The 26,329-nt window shown below is 42.9% G+C and overlaps 1 protein-coding gene across 3 annotated transcripts; it reads left to right on the top strand.

Moving 5' to 3' along the window:
- Window positions 1–15,595: 15,595 nt before the first annotated feature.
- On the top strand, window positions 15,596–26,241 carry LOC131269179 (actin nucleation-promoting factor WASL-like). 3 transcript variants are annotated; one of them, XM_058271510.1, is made up of 8 exons: window positions 15,596–16,579; window positions 20,357–20,584; window positions 20,674–20,773; window positions 22,886–23,023; window positions 23,096–23,346; window positions 25,019–25,135; window positions 25,253–25,594; window positions 25,675–26,241. In XM_058271510.1, the coding sequence occupies exons 1-8, from the start codon at window positions 16,448–16,450 to the stop codon at window positions 25,951–25,953; spliced, it is 1,587 nt and encodes a 528-aa protein (XP_058127493.1). In that variant the 5' UTR covers window positions 15,596–16,447; the 3' UTR covers window positions 25,954–26,241. The 3 variants fall into 3 exon arrangements, with proteins under 3 accessions (XP_058127493.1, XP_058127492.1, XP_058127491.1); XM_058271509.1 differs by having other exon boundaries at window positions 25,019–25,141; XM_058271508.1 differs by having other exon boundaries at window positions 22,886–23,346; window positions 25,019–25,594.
- The last annotated feature ends 88 nt before the right edge of the window (window positions 26,242–26,329 follow it).

Below are 26,329 nucleotides of genomic sequence, written 5' to 3'. Positions count from 1 at the left end.
CACCGGTTCCGATCACGTGAACAGCTCCGTCTCTATCGTGAACTCGATCAGCAGTGCACGAATCGCACAAGTAAGTCCAAACGAGGTGACACATGTGTTGTTAGAGACCTCTCCCATCGGTATGCTAATATAGTTACCTATTTTCTAGAGCTGTGTAATTCCGATTCGATGAATTTTGTTGACATTTTATCGAAGCCATAAACTATGCTTTAATCAGGAATTTTTGTCCAGACAGCCTTATTACACATTCCATACAACTAAAACCGGTTTTCCATTTATCGTTCCATAGCCTACAGTATCACGCGTAGTTTGTATGTGTGAAAAAGATGAAGGGAAACATACAACTTAAACTACTAAAGTCGAGAGCTCCTACAGCCAAGTTATTCAGCACACCTTTCTAAGATGTTATAATTATGCCCTGATATAGTCCCAACGAGTTCCATTTGTTTCCAAAAATAGGCTGACTTATGACATTTAAAGCACAAGTTTTTAGGGGTTTTTAAATTTACTTTTGAAAAATTTCTAATAACTCTTTAAAATTAGATTTTTTTATAAATTTACCAGATAGCCAATAAAACATACTTTCCAACGATGTATAACATGTGTAGGAAAGTATTTTATAAATCTCTCAAATTAAACTTGAAAATCGAAAGAAATATTTGAAAGAGTCTCTCAACTTTTCTCTTATCAAGAACCGTACCTCTCACAATAGTGTATTCAAATAGATAATGTTCTAAAGATTTCTCACTAAACCATCCTTCTTTCATGTGAGATGGAGATTCTGACAATTGGCTTTACGAACTGTCAAACCAAAGGACCGGACCCTAAGCCCCGGTGTGCTGTTTTATCTGTAATCTGTACCACTTTTCAGCCTAACGCTACTTTGCCGTCGTTCTCTTTTCATTTTATTCTTTTTCTATCTCCCTGCACGCTAGATCATAGAGACGGACCCGGATGACGATTCGTTTCGGTTGCGTATCACGTGGTCGAAGCCGAGCTCGGCGGCTAACTACTCAAAGACTGCGTCCGGTTGTGATAGCGAGCGCTACTCGTAGGAGCAAAGGGCAGGAGTGCCGGCATGAATCTGAGCTGGGTTTTTTGGGATCCCCGAAACCCCGGCATGGATGGCATGACTCCCGAGGGGACAACACTTCCCACTCGGTACCGTCGGGCTTTATGTCTTTAACCGTTCAGCTGAATAATTCACTCGATGTTCTCGACCCGGGGACGCCCATATCTCGACGCCCAGGCTCGACCGTTGCCTTCGTCGACCGGCGTGACTGTGAGGCCGCACAGCGGTCATTAAGGGCGAAGCTACCGTGCACATCATTGCTCTTGACACACGAGGGTCAACAGGTTCGTCGGCCGGGCATCGTGGTTAAAGGTTCGTCCCCAATTTGTTCCCTGCCCAGGAAGGATGCGTGAAAACCCAAACCAAAAAAAAACGGAAAACAACTACAACTCGCCACGACGTCTTCTGGTAAGGTCCCGACCTTCGGGTAAGGTTACGAAAATCGAGCGCACGAAAAAAAAACACGCCAACCCGCCGCGTAATGGAATTCGATTTTGAAAAGACCATGATCTGCCCGAACGGCAGCGTAATATGGCACACCGAAAGGCGAGTAAGCAGCCACGCCACACTCCAAAACACACAACTCGCTCACTCCTTTCTCTTATGCGGCCCATCACTAGCAGCACTGCTCGCTTCGCGTTCCATAACGCTTCAGATTTAATCAAACCATTTCCGATCCCTTTACAAGGGCCGGCGCTCCACTCGAAACGGTGACGAACAGGCGGAACAAAAGGCGTGCACACAGCTGAAACGCATAAAACATGTTGTTAGTTTAAGAAATTGAAAAATACTCTTACGAAAAGATAATAAAAAAAAGAAACCCCCGCTTCCCTTGGGCTTTGGCGAAGTTTTAAGCCGGCTAAATCTAATCACCCTGATTGGGTCGGACGAACCGGGCTCTGGTGCCGACCGGATCTTGGAGAGGGGGGTTGGGGGGAGGTGGGGGGGGGGCGAAGGCAGATACTTTTACTCGTCTCCCTTGCAAATGACTAAACTACATGTGTATAAATCAGTTGAATGTATCCGTGTCGTCACCGGATTATCGTTTTTCACCAGCTCGTCGTTAAACTTAAGATAAGCTTACTCAGCTCTGCCCATCCACCATCGATAGGCGACACACACCACCAACGCGAGTTTTACGGCGTCGAAGCGAACGAAATGCTTGCGGTTTGGCCGCCCCCAAACATGAAGCAATGGTTCTACGCCTCGCAGATCTGAGTCATAACGTTAAGGTGTTGTTTGCAACGTGTGAAAGGTGGGAGTCGAACACATAAAACAGCAAGAAACAAGAAAACGAACAACTAAACTGAAATCTAATAAAGTGAACGTGAGCGACGAAAGGGCGACACAATACAGAGATCTTTCTCGTCGTATACTGTAAGACAGTGATGTCAAACTCAGTTGACCACGCGATCTATTTATAAAAATACGTACTTATCAGTGACCTTTTAACTAAATGTCATGATTTACACTTTTGCATTTTTGGTGTACTTTATTCACGAGACAAGCAAATAAATAGAGTTCATGGGAAACAAAGTTGACGAACAGACGAACAACAAAGAACATTCAAAATTAAATGACACAACAGTGTTGAATTGCAAATTATGTTTCATGCTTGAAAATGCTTACTAAAACAAACCTTAGGGAAAAGATAACAAAAGCAGGTTGAAGTGCAGTCAATGAGAAACTTTATAAAATTATTCTGAAATTAAATAGCTTTTTATTCTGAACTACTTTTGTTTACAAATTTAAACTCTGATCTAATAACAAAAAACACGAACATTCATTTGGTATCACGCTACGTTAAAAAAAACGCAGTCTTTATTCTCCGTTACAACAAGTGGTAAAACAGAAACACTTTCCATAATGTGAAAACACATTGAATTATAAAATTGTTTGTCTTTTGTTTGTCTTTCTGCAATTCGTTTCAGGTAATTGTCAGGTTTGGGTAATTCCAAAAACATTCTTTTTATCTCAGTTATTAAGGTTTTTGAAACTTTGGTAATTGTCGCAGTTCACGCTTATGCTAGTTTTATAATACTTTACACTGCTGCACACCTTTAATTTCATTGCCAATGCTCTTGTAGTTCATCAGATTTCTTTGCTTGTCTCGAAAAATCTGTATAAAACCCTAGCTCTTTTTTCGCTTTTATAAAAAAAATTTGTGTTTGGTATTGAAACTCAAGATTTAAAACATTCCATGCATTGTTTCAAAGAGGTCGCGGGCCGCATGTTTGACATCTCTGACTGTAAGATAATATTCTACTTCCTCCGAACTAAAATAGATAAAAAGAAAATACAAATTAAATGACTCTGATTACTGTTCAAAGCTGCGCTGGAAACCGTCGGACGTTGGTGGAGGGAGGATGAAAACCGGAAGAAACACCCCCCTCCAACCACACGCAGCAGTACATACGGGGAGGGGGGGGGAGGAAAGTGGCATCAAATAAAAACCGGAACACGTTTCACTCGATGGAAAAGGCGCAACCGAAGGCGAAACTAATTTATTGCTCGATGCGCTCATTTTGTGCGTGTGTGTTTGTTTGTGTGTGTGTGGTTAGAGAAGGTCACAGGAAGTCCCCGGAGGGGAGGGGGTAGGCGTGGAGGGTAAATGTGAGGGGTTGATGTGATGAAACGGCATCGGGGCTGCCGGTTAATGGAAATCCTTCGGATCCGAGCGAAAGCGCACGAAATGTCTTGATGATTTTTTGCCATTAATATTGTTTCTTGGACCGTTCCCACCCCACCTCCCACCCCCTCCCACCGTTCGGAGGATTTCTGGCTCTGACAGGATTAAGATTCCCATCGGTTTCACTAGCGTTTCGGTCGTGCTTTGTTCGTGATATTTTCTTTTAAACAGTACGAGCGTGCGCGGCCAATTATTCTGTTGACAGTTAAGTGGAAAAGTGGAAATAAAAACCAAAAAAAAAACAAAGAAGAAATCACATTAATAACAAATAAACAGGAGAGGAGACACCCACAGCATGACGAACAAAATACATGTACATGCGACCGTTAGTTAGAACGATTGTTGACGACGTTGTCCCAATGCGGGACTCCCTTTTTCTCCTGCGGGTTTCCCGTTCCGGTTTCAGGGCCGTAGGATGCGTATGTCTCGTTAATCGTACCCAGATGGAAACATTCTAAACAGATGTATGTGAAATTTATTGTACCTAACGATTGAAAAATAACAGATCATGGAAAAATGTATATATACACAGAAATATATAGATCCGTATATTTGGAAAAGCAAGCACATCGCCGAGTGGTGTCGTTTCTTTCTTGGTTCGTCTTGGCAAATGATTATTTGTTGGTACTTTGTTCTCGCTCCCGTCTTTGGGCTCGACCCGGTTTATTTTGCTTTTTCCGCGCACATTTTCCATTGCTCGAATTTCCACCTTTCCTTCGCCGCGTTTGTTCGTTGGTGCGCGAAATTAATGCTATATTACCTGACCGAATCGCTTCCGCCGTTGCGGTTTCCGATGACGTGGAAACGTGTGCCACTTTTTCCCAGGATCCACGATACCCGGGAAAAGGGAGTTTCTTATCGCAGACGGCGCATCAATGAGGTCAACCTGTGCTCCAAGCCGGGGGCGCCGCACTTTTTTCTGGCAAAGTTTCCAGCTCACCTTCAGCCCGCGAAATGGTTCGCGAGGCGTGAAATAAAGCAACGCTCGCAGCCAAACCTCATTGCGTCGGGACTAATCAACGGGAAATGGATACTAAAGATAGGCGGGAACATCGCGTCGGATGTGGGCAGCCGACAGTAATGGCGTAGAACTGTCGGAAGTGGATGGTTGTAATTTGCGTAAGCTTGGCGCCTTCAGCAGCAGCTAGTTACGCACAACGGGACTCGATTTTCCCGGTAAAGTATACCCCGAAAGGAAAGAAAACTGCTGCTCAACACTTACCCGGAAGTTTGGCCTTGGAGGATTAGAAGAGAAGAGTGGAACGGGGGTGGAAATACGCATCGGTGGAGCTAAAAATAATTCAATTTGTTTTGCCAAACTGTGCGAACAATTCCAAATAAAAAATAAAAAAAAAACATTAAATCAGGAAAAACAAATCATTTCCTGAAACAACCATAAAACCAACTCAAAAAACATGGAAACCCGTCAAAGATGGAATTTAATTTAAATATAAACATTGATTTTACAACAAACACCTTAAACAAGCAGTGCACGCGATTATTTGTTTGTTTATACGGTGTTCAATATATGTTCATACACTTTAGCCATCGAGACACAACAGTTCATACACTTTCAGCATATTTTTCTAACATTCTACTCGGCTTACAGAAGTTGTCGAAAGTTTTGTTTGATTGGTATCATTCTTTTTCATCTTAAAAGGAGATACAAAAAGGGATAAAAGAGAATAAAAGAGCTTAAAAGGGATAAAAGAGGAAAAAACCAATCTTAGAAGCAGCACCCCCATACACTATTTTAAAGAGTTTTAGTAATCTAGAAACTGAACGTAATTTTTGTATTAAAACATTCGAAGGTACAGTCAGATATACTGGTTCGATGATCAAAATAGTTCCCACCTAGGCTGATTGTGATTCAAGAGCGTCAGGAACGACAAAGTTCTGTACGTAAAATGGCCCCTGACACAAGATAAGCACTGGCATTCCGAGCTTGTAAAAAACAAGTTGTTTTTGACGCACTTTTACAACCTGCCGAGTAAAAAAGTTAGGAGAAACAATTCTCCTACACGATGGCAGAGCGTAAGTCTTTTCCGATGAAATCTATTTATTCCGTAGCATTCTCAGGCGGATCAAAATGAAAGATTGCAGTCTCGTAAGTCCAAGGATGTTTCGGATATTAATGGGAACACTTCAAAAGTGGCCAAACATACCGCTTGTTTCTAACGAAAAAAGGTTGTAAGGAAAAATTGTATAATGAGTGTTTTTGCCGCATGTCGTAGAAACAAACAAAGAGAAAATAAAAGAAAAAGCTGATAAGATGTTTGGACAACATGGAACACCTTTTAACACAATCCATAACCGATTTGATTTTAGTCGAAAACGATTGACCTCACAGTTCATCAGGTCTAAATCCAATGGATAAGTTTGAGTTACCGTATGTGGCGTCAAATATGAACATGTCCGCTTTGACCCTCGTTTCAGTGTCGCTATCCTTCGAATTTAAGAGCAAATAGCGATGGAAGTCGTGCGTGCAAACAATTTTGTGAACCGCTCGAAACTCGTAAAAACAGTTGATGGCGGTTTTGTTCCAAAACATCTGCTGTAATGCATCTATACAAACATAGCTTTCGATTAAAAACCGAATACAGCGTTTTACATCTCATCTAGCAACCCCGGCAGTGGACGAAAAACATCAAACAATGGTAACCATTAGGTAGTTAAAGTATTTGATGTTGAATAGTCAAACCTCCAAGTTGCAACATAAAACAGGTCAAGTAGAAAATTCGTCGCTTTCTAGGATCCAACGCAATGCAAAATCAGCATATTGCTCGTTTGTTGTACTTTCAATAAAATCCTTTTATTACATTTCAAGTTAATAGTTTACTGAAATAATGATACCGTATCAATGTTTCACTAGCTAACTCTCAGTTTAAAGTACTCTCTGCATTCTTAGATTAAAAGCGCTCCACTTATAAAAGTTTTGAACATTGTCAACCGTATTTTGTTCCGTAGTGGTACCAAAAACTGTCTCCCTTGAAGTAGTTGATGTTTATTTAAAGTAATCATGGTATTTTGCACTCGATTCTCGAAGCGAGAAAGGGTAATATTGGAACGTAAAACTCGATCGAACAATCTTATAAAAATATTCACGTTAGTTGCCTGGTACTAAACATCGCGTTAAATAGTTTAAACAAATATTTTAATTAAAAAAGGGTGATATCGTGGAAAAATTCGATATGAATTCAGATATGTTTTGTTCATATATTCGTCTTAAATTTTGTTACGGACCGGATGAAATCAGCTGACGGGCCGGACTTTTTTTCTTCACGGTTGCGTAAACAATTTATTTCACGATTGTTTTTAGATATATTATATAATTTTACAAATTTGAGCATATTTTGACGTTCGTAGATTTCAAACAATCATAACCATTATTCAATTAAAAGCTTGGTGGTTTAGTTTATTTGCATCACCATATGTATCTGTAATTTCCTAGAGCAAACGTCTCTCATAAAAGGTGCACTGGTAGAGGAGCTCGGGTCTTATGTCAGAGGTTTGGTGTTCGAATCCCGTTAGGGAACTTTTTTTTTTATAATAAAAAAATCATAATATATAAAATACATGTTATAAATATGTAAATATATAAAATGTTTCTTCAAAATCAACGTTGTTTACTATTGAAGAAGCGATATTTCCTTACGATTTCTAACTTGTCTACGGCTTCGCTCTTGGTAAACCCGTGTTCGCGTCCCGCTTACTCTTAGAGTCAAGTTAAAAAAAACAGCATGCTTAACGTGCACCTTGGGTTTATTGTCTCATCTCATCACGGGACTTGAAACAGAGAATTACAAAAATAAAGACATTCTACACCGGGGTGTACATGTTCACTTATTTATACACCAAACAGATCAAAGCGGTAGTATGGCTGCGAACTAAAAACAACCAAACAGCCAAGTGTCAACTTCACTTATCATAGCCACACACAGTACCGATTTTCTTTCACCTTCTGGCAAACAAACTCCTAGCACAAATGTAAACAATTGCCATTCTCGTCGCAAAAAAAAAACGATACAGCCAAAAAGCTCTGGCGTGGTCTTCGGGTCTTTGTGTTTGAGTATCTGCACAGCGAGCGAGACGCGTTCTGTCAGCTTTCTCGAGCAATATCAACATCCTTTACGAATTTTTGGTGCCGGTGTTTTTTGTTTGCCCGCTGCAAAGCAAATGGAAAGGAAAGTAACGAAATCGCAATGTTGCTTTGTGCCTCAGCTTTCCTGAACACCGAGACTATGATGAGACGTTAGCCCTGCCTAATGACGGGAGAAATCACATTGGCATGACGTACGAAAAGCAATGAATAGAATATAATTAAATACGGTTTACTTGGAATAAGAATGAGTTTCATAATACCCTCCGAAGGCTTCGCCCTAAGTGGAACAAGTTGGGGGTGGCGTGTCGATGGGGCAAGGGGGGAGGGACAACTTCTTTGACAAACTTGAAACGTGAGCTAGAGATTTCAAACCAAATAGCAAAGTTCACTCATTTTCCTTTTTCCCCAAAAGCGGACGGAGCGGAGAGGGAAAACCGGTTGCCAATAGTGTGTTGCCTTGTTACCGCAACGACCTTAACCGCACCGGCGACCTGTGTACGTCAGGATGAAGCCGTCGGTGCTGCCTTTATCCCCCCTTTTCCCGCCCCCGGCACCACTCGGGCAGTTCCGGGGCTGAACTTTTCCCTTCACTTTTCGCTTCAAGTGTTGGCTGTGTTTTCTGCGTCACGGGGTGGTGGTGGGTGGTGGGTGTTTGCTATTTCTGGAAGGCCAGCCCGATTTGTTCGCCAACTTCTCCGGCCATTCGCCAAACCCAGCACCAAATGATCGGGCGCGATGTCGTTAAGATAATTTAACACGTGCTAGAACGACCGGGACCGAATGGACTCGAGGCTCGGCGTCGACCACCCGACGGAAGATTTAGGCCACTGTTCCATTCCATTTCAGGCTTATTTTATTCGCACTCATTTTTACCACTCATTTGTTAGATGATTTCCCTCCTCCCCCGCTTCTACTCCTCCCCCCAGAGGGATCGCTAAGTGGAAAACGAAACCCGGATGGATTGGATTGTTTCGATCCCTGCCCAAGGGTTTTTGTGAAAGTTTTCCACGCACCGCCGGAAAACGGGGGCCTACCGGTGGGGGTCTGGCTTATTTTTTATTCCTCCCATCGACCTTTGCACACACACACTCACACATTCATAGGCAAACTCACGGGCAGCGCAATGTCCACACGGTGAAATGTACCGTATGCGTAATAATGTTTGCACCACCACTAAATTTGAAATATCCTCAAAAATTTTAGGATGTATTTTTTTAAACTTATTCGTAATGTAAATGTTTGTCAATGTTTTTAAGCAAGTAAGTTTTCGATTGAGTTGCCAATTGTGGCCATTCTAGTCTCCATACGCTTTCGGAATGCACTGCAGGTCCTAAAAATTAGTAATGTGCGTACTGAGTAAGAACGAATGATTGATTTAAATCCTAATGAAAAGTTTTTGTTACTCCTTTTTTTTGGGATTCGAATCCCAAAAGAATAAATGAGTGAGTAAAAGGGTAGCTAATCGTCATAGAGATTCGAATCCCAAGTGAAGATTCGAATCCCAAGTGAAGATTCGAATCCCAAGAAAAGGGACTCAAGAGTGAGTAAAAGAGTTGTTAGTCCCAATTTGGGATTAGAATCACAAATAGGAACTCTAAGCCCAAACTGGAACTTAATATACCATGAATACACATTCAATTTGTGATTCGAATAGCTATTTGTGATACGAATCCCGAATTGGGATTCAACTCTTTACGGCGACTAGCAACTATTTTACTCTATCTTGGGATTCAAATCCGTATTTGGGATTCGATTCTTTATGACGACTAGCAACTTTTTTACTCACTCATTCACTCTTTTGGGGTTCGAATCCCTGTTAAGGATTCAAATCTCCCCGACGACTAATAAATCATTTCACATGTTTGAAATCATAAAAGAGTGACTTAATAATTCGAATCATCGTGATGATTGTTCACTTTGATTCAAAACATTAAAAAGATTTGTTATTCTCATCCAGAGGCGGATCTACCTATGAGCGGACTGAGCGGCCGCGGGGGGCCCCGAGCTTAAGGGGGCCCGTGATGAAAACCCCAGACCGCAAAAGTAACTACCAATTTTATTTATTCTCGCAGCGGTACACATACTTTGATCAAAGTTAGTACAGATGTATATTAATATTGCTTATCCATTGTTAGTTTTCACCTAAAACCTTACCAGAATATGTTTTCATGAATCTTCTTTCCCATCTAATAATGTCCGTTTGATCTAATAATGCTCTCAATTTACGGTCTACCAGCAAAAAAAAAACATTTTAAATGTTTTCGTCATCGCTGTTAAAATTGATAAAAAGATTTGATAATTTGAGAGCGATTTAAAAACCCCCTATTGCGATTGCGATAAACTTGTTCAGATTGCTTAATTCAGAGTGATTATTTTCAGATAATGAAGATCTAATGTCTGATTTCATAAAATAAGCAAATATGCGTCCTTTAAAGGATTGCTAACTGTTGTAAAAAATAAGTCCAATTTTGGCCATAAGTATAGAAACACTTAGAGCAATGGAAATGTCTGGAGGGCCCCGTTTATCCACCCGCTTGGGGCCCCCGAACGGATTGATCCGCTTCTATTCTCATCACTACTAAAAATATAACTTGGATCCATTTCTTTCCAAAAGTTGATCAAGTTTTGCTTGGGTTTGGAGGTTGTAGGACCAAAGGATATATTTATTTTAAATTTCAATGTGAACCACGGAGTTTATATTTTTCTCCATGTGGAATGAACAACGGATCAATTCACAACAATTCCAAACACCATTACACTAGCAGGTTAATTGGTCCGATAGACGTTTTTACACCTGTCGTGCACGTCTTTTACTGCGAGGAAACTAATATAGTGGTCGGTTCCAGAATTAAATCCAGCTTTTGTCAGATGATGACAAGATTTTTTCGTCTTGGTATATTTTTCTAACATTGTTCAACCCAGATGCGGTTGGTCCTTATGTGAGATTGGTTTTTGCAGCCCTTGACTTCGCCCCACAACCTTCCTTTATGATGTTCCTTACCGTAACATTATTAATACCGAGTTCTTTTAATAAACCAAGAACCATATTAATGCGATGGTGCAAATATTATTACGCATACGGTAAGCTTCAATCGGTTGCTCACGGGCCGGGGATGGTCTGCGGTGGTGGGGCATAAGTACCCCAGTACAAGTACGACCGTGTTTATGGCTGCTACACTGCCCCACATTTCGGCGTCCGGGGGTTGAAAGGTTTCGTTTACCCCCCACCCCCCTTCCCAACTTAATTTTCCGTAGAACTTCACGGCTAAAAAGAAAAAAACAACCGTCGGAAGCTTCTCGGCTTTCGGTAACCCACACAAAGACGGCAAAGGTGCCCGGGATGGGGAGGAAGGGGGAGGGGGGATGGTCATTTGCTAATTTTCGCTTCACGGGTTGTAAAAATTCGACAAATAAAAAGGCAGTCATATTTTTTAGGGGGCAGCGTCGGTAATGAACTTTCGCCAGTAAAAACCGATTCGAAAACGTTGATGTAAATAATAACAATAACACACTAACTCAGGGGGAGGGAGAAACAGTGCTGGGTTTGGGTGGTCGATGGTACCGACGCACAACAAGCCCCCAAATGGTTCGATTGGTCCTAGCCGAAATTATACTACGGAAGTCGGTAAAAATTAGCTCTCAATAATGCAAACGAGCCCCACGGCACCCTCCAACGAACCGTGGATAATTTTCCGAACACCCGGTGTAGGCCGGCCCAATGCAAATTACGTGTGCCGCAAGCCGCCGTTTTTTTTTTCCTCCCTCGCCATTCGCGACGGTGTTTGGCAAGCCCGCCCGAAAAAGGGCTCGCAAGCGCCTAAATGTAGGCAAGCGAGCGTTAGAACGGTTTCGGGAAAACGTGCAGCCTGAGCACGGTGGGATTTTGGCCCGCCCCAACGGAGTTGGGGAGAAAGACAGCACGTACACTAATAGGGTACGCCGTGATGGGACGCCGGGAGCTTGGTTTTTCTCCCCTCCCCCCGGCCCGGGAAAATGCTGAACGCTTGGAAACCGTACCGAAGGCCGGTCCTTTGTACCGGCGCGCCAATAATACCGGACCGCGTCGTGACCGTAAACGTGTGTACAAATGTCTCCGGCAGCGTAATGGCCACCCGGTAAGCAGTAACCGGCACCATCTCGGTATCACCGCCTTTCCACATCGTTCCGCTGTTTTTCGCCGTGCGGTTCCACAATTAGCGTTTTCCCACTGGTCAGCCCGCACATCCTGGGCCGCGCGGTTTGCGGTTGGAAACTGTTGAAAGAGTAATTATTTGCATGTAATAATTTGCAGCCGGCACCTACCTGTCCACTGTCTGCGTGTTGGTTTCACCTGGTCAAACACGTTACCACTACGTTTAGCGTGGTTTTTGTTTTTCATTTATCCTTCTCCTCATTCTTCAGCGTTATACAATGCCGTAGGAGGTCGTAAATAACCTTTTAGTGTTTGCTCGGGACTCGAGCAAGATGAAGTTAAAACTTCGAGCCCTACGGCCTCCCGGTGAGTGGCGAATGCTTAACGGGGGCTCTAAGCAGAGCTGCAAGTCGATTCAAAGCGACAAAAAGAGAGAGCGCGCGGTGAATTCAATGTAATGTGTTCTTAAGCGACGGCTAGACACAGCGGTATTCGCACGAATATTCCCGCCGTCCAGCGGGAATCCCGCTGGATGACGGGAAACTCCATATGAAAAAAACGGATTTCGTTCCCGCTATGTTTAAAAAACGCGAAACTACGACCCGGCGGGAACGGACGCATTTGCTTAATTGAAACGTTTCATGAAAAGTTTCATTCGCTTGCTACAACAACGTCGGTATGGGCAACGTATATGGATGCGACCGATGTTGTTGGAGAGAAACCAAAATGCGAGTAGTCTTCGACGCAAAATTTTGGAGGAGGAACTCAACAACACCATTCATAAACTTTATATTTGATAATGACTCACAATTCCACTTTTACCTGCCGCCAATTTAGATCACGTAAACAAACTAAAACGTAAACAAAGCTTCACTTTGACAGATCGGACGAATAAGCTCGTTCCCGCTGGATATTCTGTCGAATCTGGGCTACTTTTTCCCGTTCCCGCCACCGGGAATTCCAGGCAAGTTTAAACAGCGGTTTACGAAATGTACAAGCGATAAATTTTCCCCCGTACTGTGGAGACACGTTGGCTGTATCATAATGAACCGTGTTTGATCGTGTATCATGTGGCCATAAAAAAGACATGGCAACACAGGAATGTCGGAAAATGAAATTCAATTCTTTAATATACGGTGTGACTTTGTTTCAAGATTAAAGAAGGGACAATATTGCTCCAAGTAATTTAAAGTAGGATCGGAGTAAACAAAATTACACCGGAGCATTTAATTGGTGTAAACATTTATTATTATTTATTATTTATTTTAGAAAATTGTTAATTGTTTTTTTATTTATTAATTACGTTATTATTTATGATATGGGCTAGAAAGAGACTTAACACCTTGGATCAAACTTTACACACATTTTGTGTTTTCTTTTTTTTTTGTTGCAAGTTTTGTTCCAGTTGCAGTACCATGCTTTATTTATATTCCTTTATTTTTTAAATTTTTACTCAATAACAGTTCGAGCCAAAAACAAAGCGGTAAAGTCCAGCCTTTTACGAAAGCAGATGTGAAAAATGCAATAATTAGAATAAAGACTACGTTATCATTCATACAAGCTGTCATTATTCTTAATGGAGACGCCCAGTTCTTTTGAGGTTGATAAGAAGCACTCATTGCGATTATCTTTGGGGATAACTCAACGAAAGTATTGGTTCGGGACAGGTTTGTTTCTGAAATTTTCATTTAATATTCTTTAGTAAAAGAGTAAATAAGGCCTCAACCTTCATTTGTCCGGACGTTGCCCCACCTCTTGTGCGACCTAAATGTATGCAATAGGTGATATATTAAATCCCCTCGAAATATATTAGTATATTTCGAATCGGAATCGCATTATGCATAGACAATTATTATTATTAGAGCAATGTATATTCTTTGTTGCATATGATGCCGATTAAGAATGTAATACGATTTTCTTTATGCATACGTATAGATGAACGAGCAATGTACGGCTAATGCATATCGTAAGTCGTATATGATGCCGACTTAGAAAATATACGCCGAAAAATAGCGCCTCCACTTTTGTACGTATAGGCATTATTTTTGCATCATTTACGATTCAATCATATTGCATAGAAGTACGATTATTTCAAGTTGATATTCGATTTACATGCATATGTGTTGTGTGGGTCGATAATTTCGACCTACGACTATTTGCGGTATGAGGAGGGCCTGCACCTCCCTGATCTTACAAATCTTTCAAATTATTTTCTTCGGTCAAACTCATTGGTTTATGCTGTCCATCTTGTCAACCTTATCCGATTAGTTCAAACCATTACAACTTCTGACGGAAATTTAACGGTTCAAATATTCAAACTAAAAAGATGTGCCACCTTGGGATTTTACCCTTTTACTTATTTACTTAACCTAATTATTAAAAGTATTTTAATCTACATTCAGCATTCACTGAATGATTACTTTATTTAATCGAACCGTTAGCGTTCAAATATTTAAAAAAGAAACCTTGTGTCACGCATTGTATACCTTGAGGCGCGAATGTGAATTTACCTAAACTTTTCAATCCTATATTTTTATGTGAAAACCGAGTGAATAGCACCTCGCACCAAATCATCGTTGCCCTACTTTTCCACATACGCACCTGATGGTATGCAATGTGTAAAATGAATTTATTTGAATATTTGAACCGTTACGTTTATGCCAAACGTTTTTAGCACACTATTTAGTACAATCTTTTTTGATGTTTTTTTTTATGTAGTACGATACCCCTTAGTGGGACCACGCCTCATGAGGCCACTGCAGTGGGAAGAGCGTTTTTCTACGACCGGATCCAGTTTAAATCTGTTTTAATCCGATTGAATCCGGTTAAATCTGGTTTGAATCCGATTGAATCCGGTTGAACCCGGTTAGATCCAGTAGAATCCGGTTGAACCCGGTTAGATCCAGTTGAATCCGGTTGAATCCGTTTGAATTTGGTTTGAATCCGATTGAATCCGGTTGAATCCAGTTTCAATCCGCTTGAATCCGGTTAAATCCGGGTTGCTTTTATCGATTATGGTACCAATGAATGCTTCCGAATAACACTGATGAATACAGAGCACGAACGATGTATCGAACAAAGCTGGAGGATGGTGAATCAAATGTGAACTTGTCGAACTAATCGTTTACCATAACTAGCTTGTCGAACTAGCCTGCACATTCGCGTCCCTCTTATGCAGCGATTGGGACTAAAAGTAATTGCATACTTCGCTCAAGCTGCTGATCCAGGATTACAATATCAACTGCTACGATTCTGATTTCAACTGACAAAGTTATAAAAAAAACATGATCGCGTTATAAAATCGACTGATGCTGTTGTGCTGCAGTTAGAAATAATGCTGCTGCTGTTATGATATCATCTAACAATCCCTGTATGAAAGTGAACAAACGTCATCCCGACTGTCAAAAATCAATTTCAATATGGCTACCCCGTTGAAGCCATGAGCTCACCTCTTTTAGAAGTCACCTTGGCTGCGAACACCATCTTTGCTTGACTACGTGGGATACGTTCACGCACTTCGTTCGCTGTCAAAGGCATAACGCTTGCAAGGTGGTATCGTAGCTATCCTAGCTACGGAAATATTGAGTAAAACTCTTTCGCCAGCGTACGATGAGCTACATTTGTTGATGGGCCGTAGGCGCGTGTGTTTCGGGTGTACATAAAAAGGAAGCAGTATGATTTAATTTGTCATTCCCCTTTGATTTATCTTGTCCTCATCACGATCGGGTAGTTTTTCGACGACCCAAAAGGTAAACAGCCCTACGTTGGGTGTTGGTGGAGCGAAGTGTGCCACCTCGAAAGCAGTGGATCGTCGTCGTCGGTGTGTGTTCCTGTGAAAAATGCTTCCGTTTGCGGTCAGTCAAACCCAACATGATTAAAAGCCATTCCTGGTGAATCATTACTTGTGCCACTTGATGGGTCGCTGGATTGTTTATCTCTGATTTGTTGCCTGTTACCATATTGGTGTGCATTGCGAACAGCCAGCTGTCGTCATCGCTCGGTGAAAAGTCGCTCGTTTCATAACTTAAATTGATCGAAATTCACGCTCACGGCCAGTGTGAAACCACGGAGGACAAAACAGGTGTCACCTACGATAAGTGCGGTTGTGCTTGATAAAGCTTATCAGACGTCGGGTGTTTCGGGACGGTGGCCATTAAAGCCATCTTTTATCTGTGCAAAACACAATAAAGTGTATACGACATCCGTGTCCGTGGCGTCCATTGGTTTCGACACTTATCACAACCAACCGCTCAACAATCAATAACTACCAACCGCCAGACAGCTTGTTACCCTCACAATTTAAGCCAAATTGTTGGAAAACGTTCGACATCAGGATACTGAACAGCGCATCGTGATTCATCCCGGAAGTTTCCCACGTACCACGCAGAGTGAGCTTAAGTTTTAGCTGCAGAACCGATCAGCTGGACGACAGGAAAAATAAAAAAAAAAACGATGAAGCAACCGGGTGGCATTGACACCGCGGGCGACCGGAACTCCACGGCCAGCAAAGCGAACCGACCCAGCCTGCTACTGACGAACGAGGAAAATGATCAACTTTTCCGCCTCCTCGGCCGACGCTGTCAGGTAATTGTTTCCCGAGAACATCCACAATAAAGATCCCCAAAAGTTGAGGCAGAACACTTGCAGCATAATCGAAATAGCAGCTTATAATGAAACTATATTACAGCACTATAATCATCGCTCTTGACTTTCGTAAATATGGGATGTTTGTGTAAGATTACCCTTTAGGGAGATTTAAATATAAATTTCATAGAAAAGCGACTATCACCGTTTCGTTAGCATGTGATCATAAGCAAATTTGAAGTTCTTATTGAAATGATAACGCAATCTGTTCCAATCAATTTTGCATCCGGAGGGGCTGTTCATGCTGTTATCGACAAAAATATTGCTCCCCTGCAAATATCGCAATGTTGACATCCCCTGGTAAAAGGGAATGCCTTTGTTCTTTTTCGTTTTGTACACAACCTTATCATAACAACATCTATTGCTTGGAGTAAAACCACAACCAAGAGAAAAGAACTTGAACAGGTATAACACATTTCTTCAAATGAGTTATTGACGGTTATGAACAGTGGCAACATGTGATTCAATTGATATGAGACCTTTCAGAGCTTCCGGTCCCCGGCCTAGCTACATGATGCTGGTGCGCACCCTCCGCTGGCGATGGTGAATCACGCAACGCACTGGGGCAATTATCTGCACAAGTAGTTTCGCGGTCCAGACGGCCACACTTCCGGCATGCATCGCGATGGCAAATGCAGGTTGGGTTAAGGAAAGGATCGCATAAACTGCACATGAAACCGGATTGAGCATGGGAGATAAAACAGATGCGAGAAGGAGAGTGACAAAGAGGTAAACAGATTGGGAACCCCTGCAGTACCGAGCCGGGTTCATGCATGCCGGAGGCAAAGTAATAGCTCGTTACGGTCGAATCGAGCGAAGAGCGTACGCATATGTATGCTTTCACGCCTATGCTCCATGCTATTGCTCTTCCTCATTGAACACCGATTGGGGCTGAAAATGGGATGGGATAATACTTTTACTTTTCTTACTTGAACAGTTCCTCACATGTGTGTGTGTGAGTGCGCGCATGTTTTGCCTCTTCCCTATCCACTTTCATTGCCTGGAATCTTTATTGCTCGGTTCGCTTTCCTGCTCCACAGGTAGTTGAGGGGGATGATCATACCATGCTTCCGCACACTCGGATCAGCGGAAAATGGCCACGGGTCGAGCAAAGTAGGGGGATCGGTAATCATTTCCTGTGCGCTCTAAAATCGAGCTGGCCAGCTGCCACGGGTGTTCGATCTCTCACGCGCGCGCACCGGCTGGCTATCTTTTTGCCACCCGTCGCCAAGTTCATCGGTTATGCAATAGTGCCACTGCGGATTGAGTGGAAACTGGGCTGGTTGCATGGCTTGAGACAAAACGCCGAGCCGTTTGATCCCATGTTGGGCGTAATGTCGTTCAACTTTTCGGCTGCGAATGATAATCGCCCATCGGATGGATCGCGATGGTAATAGTTCAGCCGGCAAAGCGGAAACGGTGGCCCTGGAAATTGAAAGTAAATCATTTCCGGAGGCGGACGTCCACGGTACGATTGCGATTCGGAACAGATGCATTCGGCACGCCGCTACCTTACATCAAAACCTACGCAACAGCCAGATAACCGCGTCGAACGTGTGGCGGAGAAACAAAATTGAGTGCCATTCCCACCTTTTTTTCCGGGTGCGCGGAAGAAAAATCAATTTACTACGGAGTGTGTGGAAATCGGGCACACGTAAAGGAAATGCCGGTAGCTTCCCCCAACCTCCACCGCACCAGGAACGTGGGTAGCACGCGCCTAGAACTGACGGGAAAAAGAGAAAGCGGCACTGGTGCGGCGATGGGCAAGAAAAGTTTATTTTCCCTCGGTGCCCATTGGAGGCACTTTTCTCCGTCCAGGAAACGAATGCACTTTCTTGCGCGGGCCACCAATGCATTGGGAAACTGGTAATTTATAATACACCTGGCATGTGGGCGTGTGCATGTGTGTGTTTATGGGTTTTCTTTTTCCGTTCAGTTCAGTCGGGCACGGGCGAACGGTTCCGATGGGTCCGAACAAAACGTCCGCCGCACCAGAGCAAGATATGATGTTACTGCACGATGCTGCCAATATTGAAATGGAGGAAGGAAATTAATTCAATTTCGGCCTTTCCTTATACGCTCGCTAGCTGCTTTCATTATTTATGGAGCATCTTGTTGGGTTTTCTTGTGTAAACCATGAGAAATGTTTTACCATAAAACACGAAATTTAAGCCTGATGTTGATGGTAAAGTAGAAACGTCGTTGGAAAGTCGCCGCAGAAATAAAACAAACGTGTCTGATCTGCTAACGGAGCGCCCCGCAACGCTGTTGTTTCCTTAGAGGTTGTTTTTTAAAATAACATTTACCAAAGAATGAAACTGCTCCGTGCAACTCCCAGCGGCTCTAAAGGCTCTGTTTGTGAGGCAAAATCTAACCTCCCTGATCTTCGAACGCTAGCTAATTTGAAACAAAAAGTTGATGTAACTCTCAAAACTGAAATCGAGGATCACAGGTTGCATAAAATAAAAACAAACCAACTATCAAAATATAGTATCAAAAATACTGAAGAAAATATTTAAATTTTTTTCCGCTCTACCACTCACGGGAATATTTTTCATGGAAACGAATACATTGTATGTTGATGTACGCTTCATGTTGTTACTTTGTTATTGTTTTATTATTTATAGATTTCTGAAAACAGATACTTAAATAAGTTGTATCGTTTGAAAATTACACGTTTGCGAAAAATAATTACGATAAAATATGTTTATGTATGTTAAATTATACAATTTTTTTTATATATATATATATATTTGGACGGCCAGGCCGTATTGTACTTTTTGTACCAAAATATAACATTTTTCTTAACCTAATACTTAAAACTAATTGTAGCGTGGCATTTCCTCCAGCTAATCACGGCTGTAACCTTATCCCGGGTTAACTCGGTTGTGGTTGGCGGGTTGGAATTATACAATTTTACTGTTGCAACAATTTCCGATAAACCGAGACAATGGTAAGGAGCTATTTAGGAGAAACGAATGGTGAAATAATCTACCCAATAACCAATCCGATAACCAACCGTTATCAGCCACCGTCTTGCTAGTCAGGTAATTGTTTGCACGAATCGTGATACTCTGATACTTTGATAAAACTGGCGCTTAGCGATTTGCTCAGTTAATTTTTGGCTTAAGTGTATCTGCGGCTTATCGGGAGATAAGATTATTTCATTGCCAGTTAAATCGATACTACGGCTTACCGGAAGATAAGATCATTTCGTTGCCAGTTAAATCAATACTTAGTATCATAAATTACCTGTGAATTGGGTTTGGAACTCGTTGCAGTGCTTCGCTAGTCGGTTGTTCCACCAATGGGTATCCGAGGAAAGGAAAAGCATGTGAAAACTAATAATGCCAATACGTTCCGCATTTTGCTTAATTGTTTGGGGTAATTATCTTTATTTGTCGTCAGACAAGTAGACTAAACAACAACTTATTTGTAGGTTTTTTACTGTTGATTGTGTTTATTATAATTTTTTAGCATTGATTTTGACATTTTAAGATCTATAGATTCGGAATGGTTGTTTTGACTTGTCATAATTTGATTAAGTGATAGTTGCAAATGAATCTCACAATGTTTTCGGGAAGATTTTTACGGTGACCAAACAATACTACAGTATTTGAGGCTTATTTAATTACCTTTTCTACGTTTCAACCTAACCAGATGATCACAATGAAGTGGGACAGATGAATTTCACGCAATGTTTTTGTTTCATTTTAGACACTCAGCACAGCGGTCGTGCAGCTGTACACGACGCAGTCTCCGGCCCACGCGTCCTGGGTCAAACGATGCACCGGGGCCCTCTGCTTCATCAAGGATAACATGCGCAAGTCGTACTACTTCCGGCTGTACTGCCTCAAGGCGAACCTAATGGTGTGGGAGCAGGAGCTGTACGAAAAGATCGAGGTAACGCAGCCAAAACCGTATCTCATCACGTTCGAGGGACAGGTATGTGCTAAACCGGCCACCAGCTATCGCCATTTCGGCGTGGCGCTCCGTTGTTCATGTTTTGTTATGTGTTTGGTGTTTATTTTTAGGATGGCATAGTTGCGCTGAACTTTGCCACTGACGACGAGGCTGCCGGATTTATGAGCACGACCCTTACCACCGTGCACAATCGCAACAGGCGCCGCGATGGTAAGCAAAGCACACACGCACCTCACTCTACTGCACGTAGCAACCGTTCTTGCTATCGAAATTTCACGCACTATACCCCAACCAAACGACCTTCCCTATCGGAACCACCTTCTCGCGGGGAACATACTCCTAAAGGGTAGAATCGTATATTGAGATTACCTGACTGAGATCAGCCGGCGGGTGGACATATGGCTATTATTAGCCGGTCCTAAAGGACGAGCCCCTTCATAGGAGTTCGGACAGAGTTGGTACGCCTCTGATTACGTGTAAGGGAACAAATTGTTCGACTTAGCGTAGGAGGATATACCCCGACTCGCATATCGAAAGAAGAAGAAGAAGACTGAGATCAGCCACACCTGTTCGGAGGCAGAACCGTAAAGAATGCCCCGATAAGCGAACCGGAACTATTCATATTTGTCTTTTTAATTACTAACAGACAGTATATGGGCAAGATGATGCAAGGCACAGTGTTGAACACTGCTCGCTTTGGAATTATTTTTAGTTGTCTTGCGTTACATTTTATGGTGAGCAATCATGTGGTACGATTTTGAGAACTCTGCAAACCCTGCAGAACAGGTTTTCGATACAGAAAAATGCAAAAATTCGATAACAACATTACTTGTTGGTACGTGTTTAAATACCACGCTCTACACTTAGATAAGTATCCACAAAGACGGACTCCAAGCGTAGTAATAAATGCGGAAAAGTGATCCATATTTAATATACGGGAGTCCCCGGGAAACATTCGCTACCGGGAAGACTTTGTCTTTTTCGGAGGCATCCGTGTTTGTGCGATTGAATTTTATGTTGATTGTTGTTCCGCTCTTGGCGTGCAAATAGGCAAGAGAATCGTTTGTCACGTACGGTCACTGTACCACATTCCGTATTTTAAATGTCACGATCTTCTCTTCCCTCTTTAGCTTAGCTATTTAGGTCTTCCCTTCCTTCTTTAGAAAACGATTCACTTATGCCCAGAAATGCAAAACAAACAAACATCTGATACCCAACATAAGTCTTGTGTCGAAAAGGTAGACAAAGATTTGTTTTTGAAATTTTAGTATAATCCAAACACTTATTTTACGTGATAATTGTAGAAATAATAATTTCATTTCCGTTGGTTTATGAAAAAGGCAGTGGGCATTTTTCATCATAATAATAAGCTAGCTAATAATAAGTTAGCTAATAAATTAATTCATATGTTTATTATTGTCCGCTCAGGTTTCAGGATGGGCTCAGGGCCCATTAAAAAAATAAGCGAAGATTCGTTTATGTTCTAACAACGGTCACAACACCAAACTATAAAAAACCAAAACGAAGGGCGAAAACAAGAGCTGCCCTTTCTTGCGCCAATCCTATTGAATTTTGCTAACAGTATATCAAACGCTACACATTCGAAGGGATTAGATCCGTGTACATAATTTGATTAAATTTGTCGAGGTCGAACGTTGGAAACTCGAACACATGCTGTGCCAATATTATATAGTTTTTCACATTGCCGATCAGCGCATTATATACAATCATCTCCAAAAGGTTTGTAGTTTGTACTTAATTTTTGTCTCTTTTCTTGTGTATTTTTGTTCAAATCTTTCGGTTGACCACTTTGGTACGAGCTGTCGGAGAAAACAATGGACGAATTAGAAGTTGCTATTGGCGTTTGAAGTAGCGAAAACAATCATGACGTAAACCTACGACAGACGTAAGCACAGTTACGAAGTGGGTCATGTCTCTCGGGGGAACACGGTTTTAGGCGCAACGGCGATTCGCTAACCGCATCCACGAACAGGACGAAAGAGCGTTCTCGTTTGGTAAGACTCTGAAAGGTCGCCTGGCATGGACAGTCTGTTCGCTCACTCCGTAAAATTGTTCGTTTTTTACGCACGGCTATGCCCTTGCCAATTGTATCTCGTCCCCAGCTGCGGAAGTGTGTTCGGTTTCGTCTCACACGCATAATGCATTGCTGTTGGCGCTACCAGGGCAATGATCTCAAACGTACTAGTGCCGTCCAACACGAATCCTTCATCCCTTCCTTCATATTATTTTTTTATTGCTCCGATGGCGCAAGATTTTAGCATAATTTAATACTGTTTTCTTTTTCCTATCTCCCTCCCGCAGAGCGCGTCAAGCGAACCAGCACGCGAAAGGATCCGCCACCGGCCAGGCCACCACCACTGTCGACGATGGTCGGCGGCAGCCAGCATTCGGATGCATCCGACACGGGCGTTACGTATCGCATGAAACAACCACCCACGAGTAAGACTCCATCGTGTTCGATTTATTTGATTGTTTTAACGAATCGCACTTACCCGGCTGTTTGTTTTCCAGCCGTCTCAGCATTCCAGCAGCCGTACCCGGTACACCAGCAGCAGCATTCGCAGCAGTTGGCCAACCAGCCGCACCAGAAGCCGCGCAAGGTGAAGGGTATGGGCAAGCTGTCGAAGGCGGACATCGGGACGCCGTCGAACTTCAAGCACGTCACGCATGTCGGCTGGGATCCGCACCACGGGTTCGATCTGAGCGGCGAAGAGGACACGCTCAAGCCGTTCCTCGCGAAGGCTGGCGTTCGGGATCAGCACGTATGTTTTAAATACTGGTTTAGTTCGTTCTCAACTCAACGTTTTGACGCTTCACCCATTCCGACGGTTTATGTTTACATTTTATTCAATGTACATTCCTTTGTTTCTTTGGCTTTCCAACGCGATACAATCAACTTGGATGCTTGAGATATGTTTTTCCATTAAGACATATATGGTCTCGGTTTCTCCGAAATTGAAATAACTCTTCAAAGTAACTTCCAACATATCAAAAGTAATGTTTGATGAATCTTTAGTCATAAAATTGAACGAAACCATCGCTAAAATGCGCTGAGATGAGCTATTCCAAGATGGATTTCTACTTATCCATTTGCAGCTAATGTGTACAAGTTTCACAGGGTTTTGTGGATGGGTTGGTTAATATATAATTGTTACGAGCATTTGAAAAATACCTAAGATATAGGAAAACTAACTTTTTACCCGGTTAAACGGGGTACAATACTATGAGGGAACAATCTCCTATGCTAGTTGATGATAATTTGCAACAGCTTTCCATGTACTGTAAGATTCAAAAACATATTTTCAAGAGATTTCATCACACAAAACAATTAATCGAAGAAGAAAAATGTCTTATCAGGTTTATTGATTTAGTTTAACAACCACATTCGTTAAGAACCAGTAAATTGGTACGCTACACAATTCGTTGTGCAGGTAAAACAGGTTTAGTTTAGCGTACATTTCAAATTTAGAATCATTTGAGGCTTAGTTCTCGACGCTTTAGAAATATTTCTTCACTGAAGTCTTCGTAGGGCCATGTCTTGAACGATCAGTAGTTCGAATCGGGTAGGAAACGCCAAAGAAACGTCTTTGTTTCGATGCAGAAAGGGATTTTTTTCTCCATTACCACTTGGTAGACTAAATTCACACATGTTTTAAATATTGATTCAGTGACCTGCTGGTCATCAAATTGCATATATCCTGGATTCATTGGTTGAATTGTGCAAAGGAAGAAAGAATATTTTAGTTTGGTTATCATTGCCAATCCATGTTGGTTTAAAAATATTTGTTTTTCGAACCATTGATAAGTACCAATCATGCAAGCTTTGTATTTACATTTACCTTGAAATTTGATGTATCATATCTGAGCATGTTTTGAAATCATCCCTGCCTGAAAAAAACACTTTCGATATGTGTCTGCGTCTTTGTCAGGTTCGTTGGCCATTTTGGTCCTCTTTATGAAGGGGCCTTTTACCAACACTGTGCGAAAAATGTGACAACTTCAATATTTGTTTCATTTTACACAATGATGTTTGTGAATTTTCAGCAATTCTGATGATGGTTCACCTGTCGGTAGTTTCGATTTGTTAGGGTTTTTTTTCTTAATAGTGACGTATTCAGATGGAATCTTCAAAAAGTTCATAAATACTTGCTGCGACTTGCTGAAACGAGGGACTGCTTCTCGAATTCCAACATGTTGTTAATACTGTTCCCTTCAGTATTGTTGCTTACTTAACTTGTGGTCTTATAGCAACTGAACAATATTGATTTTAAACGTTTTGACCAAAAAATCAAGTGAATTTTGTTTGATTTGACGCGACCTCCGGTTTGCAATATATTCATAGAAACTATAAAAACCTATGTGGTCTTATAGCAACTGGACAGGGTGTGTAACGTTTTCTCCTTATCGTTTTCGGTTCACGGCGGCGCTGCACAGTTGAAGGATCGTGACACATGCGCGTTCATTTACGACTTCATCCAGACGAACAACGTGCTCGGGCAGGTGAAGTCGGAGAGCAGCGGCAAGAAGCAGAAGCCACCAGCACCCCCACCGGTACCGGTTCGTAGCCAAACACAGCCAACGCAGGCCGAGTCCTCCGAAGGCTATCCATCGCTTTCCCCGCATCAAGCTCATCTCATCCCCATCTTGCCTCCCACCACTCACGAACAGCACCAGAACCAGCCCGACAATGGTCAGCGGAATCCGCCCCCTCCGCCGCCGCACCGCACGCTTCCCCCACTGCCGCCGACCACTCCGCCGAAGGTGGCGGGAAGCGGCGGACCGCCGGCGGTTACGCGTCCCCCACCACCACTGCAGTCGACACCGGGGCCACCGCCGCCGCCGCCACCACCACCCGCGATGACTGGTGGGCCGATACCACCGCCACCCCCGCCAGCCATGATGCCTCCGGTGAAGGGGCTCGCTCCGACCATTCCTGGCGGAGCTGCGGGCGGCGCCCAGGACGACCGATCAGCCCTGCTGGACAGCATCCGTAAAGGCACAACACTGAAGGTAGGCCGAACATTCGTATCACCCTCCAACGGTCTCTCAACGTAATCCCGTTCTCTCTCCCTCGCCGTTTTGCTTTGCAGAAGGTGGACCAAAGTGCACTCAGCACCGGCAGCAGCAGCGGGGACACGCGCGGCGATCTGATGTACGAGATCCAGAAGGGGTTCCAGCTGCGTCCGGTGGCGGACCGCGAGCTCGGGAACGCGCCCGGTGACCGGAACAGTGCCGGCGGCGGTGACGTCGGTACGGACGCGCTGGCCGATGCACTCCGGCGTGCGCTGGCCGAACGCGGCCGCGTCATCCAACCGTCGGACGAGGAGGATAGCGACTCGGAGTCGAACAACACCGACTGGGAGGATTAGAAAGCATCGAGCGATCCTATTTTTATTAACCATTCTTACCAGCGATGTCAAAACGCGGCGCTGAATATAATTCACACACATTCTATAAAGAAAATAACACACTTAATATGCAATGCAAGACGAGAGGAGGGAGCCGAAGCGCAAGAAAAATAAACCCGGGAAAGTAACGTTCCCTGTGGCCCCAGCTGCCTTTCCACGGGAGGGAGGAAAAAACCCAAAAAAAAAACATGTCATGCGGAACAATCTCAACACCCGTCGAGCGAGTTATCCTGTTTTTTGTTCGTGATAGCAAGTGAATTGCCCCGCACAAACTCCCCCGGTTTGGCACACTTTGTACGACTCCCGCTGCTTGTCGAAACGAATAAACGATCGATAC

Source organism: Anopheles coustani, chromosome X (genome assembly GCF_943734705.1).
Source record: "Anopheles coustani chromosome X, idAnoCousDA_361_x.2, whole genome shotgun sequence".
Lineage (NCBI taxonomy): Eukaryota > Metazoa > Arthropoda > Insecta > Diptera > Culicidae > Anopheles > Anopheles coustani.
This window is presented reverse-complemented; position numbering and strand designations above follow the sequence as displayed.

Bases quoted from the DNA above. Each gene is read 5' to 3' on its own strand.
- LOC131269179 (XM_058271508.1), top strand. From the start codon at position 16,448: ATGAAGCAACCGGGTGGCATTGACACCGCGGGCGACCGGAACTCCACG. The intron at 16,580-20,356 runs GTAATTGTTTCC...GTTTCATTTTAG, and splicing joins TCCTCGGCCGACGCTGTCAG to ACACTCAGCACAGCGGTCGT. The intron at 20,774-22,885 runs GTAAGCAAAGCA...TCCCTCCCGCAG, and splicing joins TCGCAACAGGCGCCGCGATG to AGCGCGTCAAGCGAACCAGC.